General features: G+C 37.9%; 6 protein-coding genes across 6 annotated transcripts; 5 read left to right on the top strand and 1 right to left on the bottom strand.

Moving 5' to 3' along the window:
* Positions 1-36: 36 nt before the first annotated feature.
* On the bottom strand, positions 37-756 carry TOT_040000714 (conserved hypothetical protein; the record flags this gene model as incomplete). The annotated part of the gene is made up of 1 exon (XM_009694353.1): positions 37-756. One exon carries the CDS (start codon positions 754-756, stop codon positions 37-39), a length of 720 nt encoding a protein of 239 aa, XP_009692648.1.
* Positions 757-936: 180 nt separating this feature from the next.
* On the top strand, positions 937-2,504 carry TOT_040000713 (CTP-phosphoethanolamine cytidylyltransferase; the record flags this gene model as incomplete). The annotated part of the gene is made up of 3 exons (XM_009694352.1): positions 937-1,342; positions 1,592-2,109; positions 2,268-2,504. The coding sequence occupies 3 exons, from the start codon at positions 937-939 to the stop codon at positions 2,502-2,504; spliced, it is 1,161 nt and encodes a 386-aa protein (XP_009692647.1).
* Positions 2,505-2,571: 67 nt separating this feature from the next.
* TOT_040000975 (Conserved hypothetical protein) lies at positions 2,572-5,704 on the top strand (the record flags this gene model as incomplete). The annotated part of the gene is made up of 3 exons (XM_009694351.1): positions 2,572-2,665; positions 2,709-4,738; positions 5,189-5,704. 3 exons carry the CDS (start codon positions 2,572-2,574, stop codon positions 5,702-5,704), a joined length of 2,640 nt encoding a protein of 879 aa, XP_009692646.1.
* A 740-nt stretch (positions 5,705-6,444) lies between these two features.
* TOT_040000712 (conserved hypothetical protein) lies at positions 6,445-7,220 on the top strand (the record flags this gene model as incomplete). The annotated part of the gene is made up of 2 exons (XM_009694350.1): positions 6,445-6,526; positions 6,628-7,220. 2 exons carry the CDS (start codon positions 6,445-6,447, stop codon positions 7,218-7,220), a joined length of 675 nt encoding a protein of 224 aa, XP_009692645.1.
* A 700-nt stretch (positions 7,221-7,920) lies between these two features.
* Positions 7,921-9,052, top strand: TOT_040000711 (filament assembling protein; the record flags this gene model as incomplete). The annotated part of the gene is made up of 4 exons (XM_009694349.1): positions 7,921-8,149; positions 8,182-8,429; positions 8,461-8,664; positions 8,696-9,052. 4 exons carry the CDS (start codon positions 7,921-7,923, stop codon positions 9,050-9,052), a joined length of 1,038 nt encoding a protein of 345 aa, XP_009692644.1.
* Positions 9,053-9,938: 886 nt separating this feature from the next.
* On the top strand, positions 9,939-10,529 carry TOT_040000710 (conserved hypothetical protein; the record flags this gene model as incomplete). Its single annotated transcript, XM_009694348.1, has 1 exon — positions 9,939-10,529. One exon carries the CDS (start codon positions 9,939-9,941, stop codon positions 10,527-10,529), a length of 591 nt encoding a protein of 196 aa, XP_009692643.1.
* Positions 10,530-11,092: the final 563 nt, after the last annotated feature.

The raw sequence follows: 11,092 nt of genomic DNA, 5'->3' as shown, positions 1-11,092 counted from the left end.
ATATATACACACATACACTAATTACACTCAAATATATTATTTTGACTTCAAAAGTGCTAAAGCTCTTTCTCTTTCTGAAGATTCTCTGGATAATCTTTCATTTCTGAGCTCTTCCTTTGATTTGCGATATTTTTTCGATTCTTTTGCCAATAAGTCTGATGTTCCATTTTCCTTGAATTCCTTTTCTGAATAATATGATACATCACTCTTTGGCTTCATATACCATGGAATTGGCTGCTTTTTAAAATCTGGTGTTACTTTTGCGTTTTCGTCGTCTACGAACACGTTTATTTTCTGTGGACCCCTTGAGTCCTTATTATATATATAATGACCACTTTTAATTAAATGCTCTCTCCTCTTATTACTTAATTCTTCGGCTTCTCTCTCTTCTTTTTCAAAAAAATTTATATGGCCCGTTGATTTCTTTTCAGGCGGCTTTGAAACTGTTTCTGATGGAATATTATCATCATCGGACTCTTTTTCATCCGACTTCTTGGTCCTATTGTGCTTATGTGAGGACGGTTTCCTTTTTTTCACTGGATGTTCCACTTCTATGTCCCTATTCCTTACATCCTGCGCTCTTCTCCTCAGTTCAACCAGTGAATCACTCAGAAATTCCCTTTTAGTGAGTTCTTTGTCCTTTAGTTTTTTTTCTATGTCTCGATGCTCATCGAACTTCACTTGATACTGCCGATCATGGCGATACACGTTCCACTTCTTCTGTGGCAGTATGTTTAGACCACCGTGGCCTCCCATTTTTAAAAGTACATAAATTTATGTATTATAAAAGCTTATTTATTAAAATTCCCAACCTATGTACCGTGTGAGTAGGGCGACTCATACGGTGTTGGTCAAGATTTGATTTTTATTATATTGTGTACATATATTTGTTTGTAAACTCATAAACTATGAGACGTATTAAATGTTACTATACAAATGGTAGATTCTAAGGTTGACCTCAAAAATTTGTCAGAATCTCGCATCTACGTAGATGGCGTTTTCGACCTAATCCATTGGGGCCATTTGAACGCCCTGAGGCAGTCGTATGAGCTCGGCGGAAAGCTGGTCATAGGAATAATATCCGATGAGGAAACGAGGCGCGCCAAGGGCATCTGTCCCATATACACCCAGGAAGAGCGAGCCGAGATCGTGATGGGCTGTAAATGGGTGGACGAGGTCATGGTCGGCGTTCCCTACGACGTCACTCTCGATTTTCTGCTCAACACCGCGAAGTGTGACTACGTTGCACACGGAGACGATATCGCAATTGGCACCAGTGGCAAGGACTGCTACCTTGAGCCGAAAAACGCCGGCCTCATGATTCACTTTAAGAGGTCATATGGTACTGCCTTAAGTATTTGAATTAGTTATATATAATTAAAAGCGGATATGAAACCGCGGAAACTCAGATTTAATATTAGTTACACACAGTTGCCCCTGAGGGTCGGCCTGCTATATGTACGCTCAATTATGTATATTTTCAACTCCTAGCTTGAGCACATGCAAATTTACTTGGCAGGATTCGCATATTTAGAGCATTCATAGCCAATTATAATTCAATATAAGACACTCAACTAATATTTGTGATCAGGTGTGAGCACTTCCACAACACTATCCAGGCTTATTGAGTCGCTGGAGTTTGAAAGGTTCTATCACCTGGCCAATGAGAACCACCAGGCAGTGTCCTCTGATTTCGACAAGGCTCTGAAGAAGAACGAACACGAACTGCTGACTGAGGGCCTCACGGACGTGGAGTCCGCCAGACAACTCGGGGAGCGGCACGTGTCGTATCCGAGGTGCAGACTGAGCCTGAACCTGCTCTCCAAGTTCCTGTCGAACAAGGATAGACCAGGGCAAGGCAAAGTTGTTTACGTGGACGGGAGTTTTGACCTCTTTCACAACGGCCACGTGAGGTTCCTGAAGGCAGCGCGCGCACTCGGGGACTACTTGATAGTTGGAATCTACGACGACCAGACAGTCAGGACGATCAAGGGCTCGCCCTTTCCGTTCACGAACATGCTCGACCGCTGCCTGATCGTGTCAGCCATGAAATACACAGACGACGTGATCCTAGGGGCGCCGTACAAGATAACGAAGGACTTTGTGAAGGTAACTACATAGATATAAGCTACGCATACTCTACGCACAGTCTCCTGCTAAAGTACAAAGTATCATCGCTATATGGCGCCTTGTACGATGGCACTGGACGCAACTTCCTTACAGTGGCAACCACTGCGCTTAAGCAGCACCTTTAACGTTTACTTTAGATTTATGGCATTGACATTGTGGCGGTTGGGAAGTACAGCGACTCGAGGCTCATTCACGTCAAGTCGAATCCACTCGAGGTCGTCGAGAACATGGGCATCCTCAGGTTCGTCGATTCCGGCTCCAAGACCACGAGCATGGAAATCATCAAACGCGTCTCCGACAGGATCGTCCATATCAGGGATAATGTGACGGATCGCTGTAGAAGGGAGTCGATCCACTACAAGGCCTACGAATGAGCTCGTTTAGGGCCCAATTTAAATTTTTCCTCAACAGTTCATATAAAGCTCATAAAAGGATTTTTGTATGGATTTTGTGATTGATAGATTTCCAAATTACCCTGAGAACGTTCTTCTTTCGAGCTCTTCCTCCCCATATAAAGATTCTAATTTCTTCCTCTGTTGATTATTTAATTAAGTTACTGCCGTTCGGGTGCAAAATAGGCTCACTGGCCTCCTATATACTCGGGTTACTCACCGTAGTGACCCTACTCTTATGCGAGCCGGGATTATCGGACGTTGACCGCGTCATTACCTTGAACATCGACAAGAATGCCGATCATACCAGGTTCATCGTAGAAAAACATGTAATAGACGATATATTTTTCTACGTTTATTATCCCAGACTGGGATTTCAAGTAGAGTCTGTCTATATCGGCTGTTTCAAGGGCTGGATAAAGAATTTCGATTTAAAATCAGATTTTTGTTATGCGTTGGCAAACTACGACTACATTCACGATGACGGTCTATTCTATGAAATAGGGACCGCCACAGCTGCTTATTCTCGAGATCATCAAAAAGTGATATTACAATGCCCTAAGCTCAAAGATCATCTCATAAGAGCTTCCATCGTTTTAAAATACATTAAAGAGACACATTATTTCGATAAAACCAATCTAAAGAATGTAATAACAGAAGTAGATAAAGCAAATTACCAGGAGCCACCAGGCTATCTAAGAAATGCCAATTCGTTAGATGTTTCAGATTCATTGTTAACAATACTTCATTTTGGGTCAGTGGGCGCGTTTGTGGACTCATCCCTCAGTCAAGCGCATCGAGCGAGTCAGAATCAAGCAGAGTCAAACACTGATGGTGCTAGTACATCGCAGAGAGTACCAGAAGAATCAAGTAGTCACACAGAAGGTAATCAGCAACATTCAGATAGGGTAACAGTCATTGAAACGCCTCGCTTTGCGGTATCTATTACAGACGACTACCACTCTCATACTTCGGAAAGTCAAAACGCGAATAGTGCTTCGAACGATACACGACCACATTCCCCAACGCTTGCTCCTATTGCTGAAGAAGAGGATGACGATCCCACAATATCACTTTCACTAGATCCAACCAGTACAATAGACCAACAGGAAACTTCTACGGATGAAATGAATACAGAAGGGGCTGCATCTGCTGAGGATCACTTTGAAAACGAAGCAGATAAGAGTTCTGAAGAATCAATTTCTTCAGTACAACCGGCCACTGAGTTGACTGGAGCAGAAGATCATCCTACCTCAGATCAGCTTGACTCAGAACAAGTAGAAACTGAAGATTCAGCTTCAATAGAGCTAACACAGTCGACAACTGAAGATGTATGTGAACAAAGTGTGTCCGAATTTGCTAGTTTTACAGTTCCTAACGACAATCAATCAGTATCAGAGGATCCTGTTGAATCTTCAGATTTTCAGTATACAGATGGTAAGGCAGCTATGGAGAACCAAGTTACTGAGCCAAGTGGTACAAACGAGCAGGAATCTTCTACTGATCAACCAGGTTCTGCAGAAGCTATTACTGAAGAGCCCAGTCATCAAGATACTAGTACAATTGCTGATCCTGAAGATAATTCAGATTTATCTGAATCAGGCGAAAAAATCGAATCTGCAGAAATCACTTCTCAAGATACAACCATCTTGGCCGAATCAGAGTCTACTACTGATACAGCTGAGTCCGATTCAGAGAATACTTCTGTTTTACCTGAGTCTGAATCAGTACTTACTACCGTTACCGTAGAATCTGAGCCTAACGAAAAAGTAGAAACCAGTTCAGTGGCTCAAGAGGAGACACAGGACACTCAAGCACAGGAGGCTGAACATAATTCATCACAGTGTCACAGTGAAATTAATACTTCACAAGATACCAGTATTGTTCAATCAGAATCACCAGGTGAAGAAGATGCCACTGTTGAAAACGAAAATCAAACTTTCACTGAACCAAATGCATCCGAAGATTCAACTTCATTACAATCAGGGCCACCCACATCTGAAATTGGGGAACAAGCTATATCCGAATACTCCACGTCACCTACTTTTGCAGAACCTTATACAGAAGCTGTAGCTGACGAATCAAATCAACAGGACCAACAGAATACAGCAAATCAGCAGGAACAACCGACAATAGCAAATCAGCAGGAACAACCGACAATAGCAAATCAGCAGGAACAACCGACAATAGCAAATCAGCAGGAACAACTGGCAGATGTGTTTGAGCAAATTCAATATGATGAAAATGCAGGATTGATGAATTTTTTTAACAATTTTCCAATTATTCGTATTTTTCGCTACTCACACAACGAAAATGAACAACAAGTCACATTCTCAGATGGAGTTACAATTAAGTTTGGCTTTTTTATAAAGCACAACACACCCATGGGCAATCTAACAGGCAATTCAGTACCCCCGAGCCAAAATGCAGAACCTCAAGGAGCTACAACATCCCAAGGAGATGCAGGTTTTACAGATATAGACTTGTCCGAGTATTCACAAGACATTCCACTTTTGTCGGACGAAGAAGATGATGCAAATGAAAATGATCAACATCTCACAGAAGATTTAACTACACCGAATGAACAATTGTCAAACCAAGGTCAGTCATCTACGGATGATGATACTGTTGAACACACTACACCAACAGAATCCAGTTCACTAGAGCAAGAAGTAGAATCTACACAGCAACCTGACTCAACAACAGCTCAAGTTCAGCCTCAATACACATCGACTGAAAATAACACTGAACACACACCATCAGAAGATTCTAATATATCAATTGATCAAGATCTACCTACAGTTCACACAACCCCCCTAGAAGGGTCTTTTGAAGATTCTGGCAATTCACTTCTCCCAGAGTCATCAACTGATCAGCCTGAGAATACTGAACTAACGCAGTCACCGAGCCATACATCTGAGCAATACACGGAGCCAGTACAGCGACGATCATCTACGTTTCACATAGACGCTGAGCCAACTTCCACCATGGAAGACACATCAAAATCAAATTTACGAGCTGCAGACCCCTCTGAAAATGAATCACCGAAATCTTCTGGTCACTCTGATCCTAATGACAAAGATGTAGATGAAATTACCTCTGAGAGTTTGGAGAATAAGCCTGAATTATTATCAAATGATCAACAATCTACTCCAACACAGGATGGTTGTATCTGGTTATAACTCAACCTCGTTTCATTTTGTATAGGAAGAAGGTTATAATGTATCATAGTTTTTAGATTCACCTTTTGATGATTGAATAGCAGCTGAATATTTTAGTTTGTCATATTTGATGACATACGGCAATGAGCACCTCACAGTGTAATATATACACACAAATTGCCCATTTCACATCGCATAACAGACTTCTGTTGTCTAACAATCAACATATTTAATCTACTATAGTTTTCATGAATTTCCGACTACTTGATATCACTTTTTGTGTCATAATTAACAATCAGTTGGGTAGCACTAATATTACTCAACCTAATCATGTATTGTGTCTATATATACAAAATTTGTATAAATAAATTATTCAAATTTAATTTTTCACAATTTTAAATTAAAATTACATATATTTATACACATACATATATGATATGTATGATATCTGTTATTTGTTGCTAATGTGTGTATCAACCATTTGACACAAACACAACATTAATGTATATTAGATGTATAGATAACGTGTAAACACTTTTTTGGTAATGTACAATATGTTTTAGGAACCAACATGGTTGAAATGGAACCAAATTGAGTGTGTCTGTACAGACTGGATAAATGAATACTCTGGTTCATAACTATAACAAGTTCAAATATTGAAAAAACAGGGTTTATCTCATTCAACTTGTTGGCAACTAGACAGAATGAAGAAATAAATTTGAAATTCGTTGTTATAATTGATGTTATTATGGGTAGTAATTATGGCCAAATACAGTCATTCAATAACAAACAACTCATTACGTGAACTAACGACCAGTTTGGAGTCAATGTGTGATGAGAGGTGTTAACGAGTTGGAGTCGATGTAAGGGGTATACCAACTACTTAAATCCCCATCGGGTACTGGGGATTGATTAAGCAGTTATTATAATTCACTATTAAGTAGACATTACATCGAATACAATGAAATTCGCTATATTGGCCTTTCTCGCTTTTTGGTCTGCCAAACTCGCTGCAGCTGCAAATGCAGCAGCCGCTGGTAAAGTTGATTTGAAAGATTTGAAGTTTGTCGCTTGGGAAGGACACAGTTCCGCAACCGCATGTCCTCTTGGTACACTTCCCGACGGAGTATTTTTGCACAAGACAGTAGATCACAATGGACATCACTACACATGGGTTAAACCAGTCCATGGATTGGTAAACGAGGTTGTTTGTGGAAACCACGCCGTATGGAAGGGAGCGGCTGGAGAATTGCTGTTAGACCTCCATTTCTTTGGAAAGACCGATGCAGACATGTATGTCCACCTGGAACACCTCACTGCACTTGGTGGTGTTGCACACGGTTTTCTTAAATTTGCAAAAAATGCTCTTGACAAACCAGTAGTTTTGGGACTTGCACCATTCGTCAAGGAAGTAGCTGCCTTGTTTAAAAAAGAATTTTTGGGTGTAAAGAGACTTGCAGCACACGAATTGTTACATCATCTTGCATTCCATCATGGTCTCGGATTAAAGGCACTGCCTGATGCAGCAGCATCTTAATAAGCAGTTGCATAAATAAGTGCATCAACTGATCATTAAAATTTAAGTAAAACAGTAATAAACAATCCGGGACTTTTGTTTACTACGCCGCTCGTCGAATAATATAAAGTCCTTCACATTATATACTTAAATAATTTAAAAGTTGTTGTTCAGGTGAATGTGCAATTAGTACACAGTATTGTATGTTTGATAGGTTATTGTTAATATTATTAGTGTCAAACTGTAGTAAATTATTAAATTATCAAAATAAAAGTATTTTCAACTATTAATTATAATGTGTTATTGAATGTGTTTATATGACTTGGATGTATTTGTAAGTAATTAATATTTTAAATATCTGTTTATAGTTCAACACCATAACCGAATTTATTAAACAGCAGTAGTTGCATCAACTTGTATAAATATTTAAATTCTAATTTGTTGTACAAGTTTATGTTGATTATTATGATATTGTGTTGAGTATGACATATAGTGATAAATGTATTTGACATTGGAAATTTAACTCAAATATTAGTTAAATCCAAACATAAAATTAAAAATTCACAATTTATTAAAATATTAAGGATTTGTATAGTATATTTTGTTTATTTAATACACACTGTGAGTTGGGCCTGTTATGATCCTGACATACTGACTGTTTATAGAAATCAACAAATTGTTGCCCACACATTTTTAATTTTGTTGTAATCTTTAATATAATATGATCGATATTTTAAAAAATACTGGAAAGAATTCAGTTTTATCTGAAATCAGAACTAAATATGATAATTCTGTGGGCAACCACAAAAACTGTACATTAGTTGATTTAAAAGATGACTTGCTGATAAAGAAATTGATGAAACATTCTAGAACAGCTGGTTCTTCATTATACTCAATTACAAACTCTTTGGACACATCTCTTAAACAAGAAACACAGTCATCCTACCCCGGTAAGAATTTATTATTTTATATGACTGCTTAGTCATCAGCAAGCTTTTGGAAAACCCCGAATCGTACGATCCGAGGTTCAACACCGGAACTAGGTCTAAACTACTCATCTTGAATGATAAACTGGTCGGTTTCGAGAGACAAATGGAGCTCCAGGCGAAGCACAAGCGGCACCAGGAAGAAAATAGGTTAATTAACATTAACGAATCGCTGAATAAGTTACAAAACGCAATAACTCTGGAGTCTAAAAGAAGGATGGAGACCATAAAGGCACTTCACGGAGTGAGTTGCTCTTTATTATATGGCCCTTTAGATTTTCGAAACTCAGATAAACTCAGTTCAAAACAGGGTGGAAAACCTGTTTATGCAAAAGTTGGACCAGCTCGACAACGTGATCCAGACATTATCGGATAGAATAGACAGTATTCAAACATATGTGAACGAAAATGACTCTAAGTTTACTAGCACAATTGAGACAAACTGTATGGTATTGGAGAAGAACCTATCGAACCTCCAGGTACTACACTTGATAACTAATAATGCTTTAGAAGTCCTTTGACGAGGAGAAGATGGCCAGACAGGAGCGGGAGGAGCAGATAGTCAAGAAGTTGTCTGAAATTGAAATGAAAACTGACTCATCCATTACCAAAGAGCTCGACAAGATTAACTCTTCTTACCATAACATGAAAACGGAGCTCTCTGATTTGAAGAAGTTCAAGGAGGAATCCGAGAAGAAGCTGAAGACCAAAATTTTGGACGAATTTTCCAACATAAACAACGGCCTCGTCATGGAATCCAGGGCCAGAGAGGAGTCCGACAACGACATAGTGGAGGCACTACACAAGTACGCCAAAATACTAAATGATTATTCCAACTTCACTCCCTTTAAGTTCCAGCCCATCTGATTTAACGTATCTGTAACATATTTTTGTGTATTATACTTGTTTTACTATATAATATGATCATCAAGTTAACTCTACAGTCATCATTAAATGAGAAGAGGTTAAAAATTTTAAAAAATTAAATCTCAAAATCTTCTGTTGTCTAACAATCAACATATTTAATGTACTATAGTTTTCATTTATTTCCGACTACTTGATATCACTTTTTGTGGCATAATTAACAATCAGTTGGGTAGCACTAATATTACTCAACCTAATCATGTATTGTGTCTATATATACAAAATTGGTTTAAATAAACTATTTAATATGAATTTATCATAATTTTTAATTAAAATCACATATATTTATACACATACATATATGATATGTATGATATCTGTTATTTGTTGCTAATGTGTGTATCAACCATTTGACACAAACACAACATTAATGTATATTAGATGTATAGATAACTTCTAAACAGTTGTTTGGTAATGTACAATACGTTTTAGTAACACATGGTTGATATGGAAACATAACTGAGTGTGTCTGTACAAACTGGATAAATGAATACTCTGGTTCATAACTATAACAAGTTCAAATATTGAAAAAACAGGGTTTATCTCATTCAACTATCTGACAACTAGACAGAATGAAGAAATCAATTTGAAATTAGTGGTTATAATGGATGTTATTATGGGTAGTAATTATGGCCAAATACAGTCATTCAATAACAAACAACTCATTACGTGAACTAACGACCAGTTTGGAGTCAATGTGTGATGAGAGGTGTTAACGAGTTGGAGTCGATGTAAGGGGTATACCAACTACTTAAATCCCCATCGGGTACTGGGGATTGATTAAGCAGTTATTATAATTCACTATTAAGTAGACATTACATCGAATACAATGAAATTCGCTATATTGGCCTTTCTCGCTTTTTGGTCTGCCAAACTCGCTGCAGCTGCAAATGCAGCAGCCGCTGGTAAAGTTGATTTGAAAGATTTGAAGTTCGTTCTTTGGGGTGCCCACAAAGATCCTAATGCTTCAGCTGTAAGCGGATGCCCCCTTGGTACACTTCCCGACGGAGTATTTTTGCACAAGACAGTAGATCACAATGGACATCACTACACATGGGTTAAACCAGTTCACGGATTGGTAAACGAGGTAGTTTGCGGAAACCGCGCCGTATGGAAGGGAGCGGCTGGAGAATTACTTTTGGATCTCCATTTCTTTGGAAAGACCGATGCAGACATGTTTGTTCACCTGGAACACCTCACTGCACTTGGTGGTGTTGCACACGGTTTTCTTAAATTTGCAAAAAATGCTCTTGACAAACCAGTAGTTTTGGGACTTGCACCATTCGTCAAGGAAGTAGCTGCCTTGTTCGCAAAGGAATTCTTGGGTGTGAAGAGACTCCCAGCACACGAATTGTTACATCATCTTGCATTCCATCATGGTCTCGGATTAAAGGCACTGCCTGATGCAGCAGCATCTTAATAAGCAGTTGCATAAATAAGTGCATCAACTGATCATTAAAATTTAAGTAAAACAGTAATAAACAATCCGGGACTTTTGTTTACTACGCCGCTCGTCGAATAATATAAAGTCCTTCACATTATATGAATATTTTATGTTAATTGTTCTTTAGTGAATGTGCAATTAGTACACAGTATTGTATGTTTGATAGGTTATTGTTAATATTATTAGTGTCAAACTGTAGTAAATTATTAAATTATCAAAATAAAAGTATTTTCAACTATTAATTATAATGTGTTATTGAATGTGTTTATATAACATAATTGTAATTGTAATTATATAACAATAATTTAAATATCTGTTTATAGTTCAACACCATAACCGAATTTATTAAACAGCAGTAGTTGCATCAACTTGTATAAATATTTAAATTCTAATTTATTGTACAAGTATATGTTCATTATTATGATATTGTGTTAAGTATGACATATAGTGATAAATGTATTTGACATTGGGAATTTAACTCAAATATTAGTTAAAACCAAACATAAAATTAAAAATTAGCAAGTTATTAAAATATTAAG

This window comes from Theileria orientalis, chromosome 4 (genome assembly GCF_000740895.1).
Source record: "Theileria orientalis strain Shintoku DNA, chromosome 4, complete genome".
NCBI classification, from domain to species: domain Eukaryota; phylum Apicomplexa; class Aconoidasida; order Piroplasmida; family Theileriidae; genus Theileria; species Theileria orientalis.
Note: the sequence above shows the minus strand (reverse complement) of the source record. Positions and strands in the feature narration are given on the sequence as shown.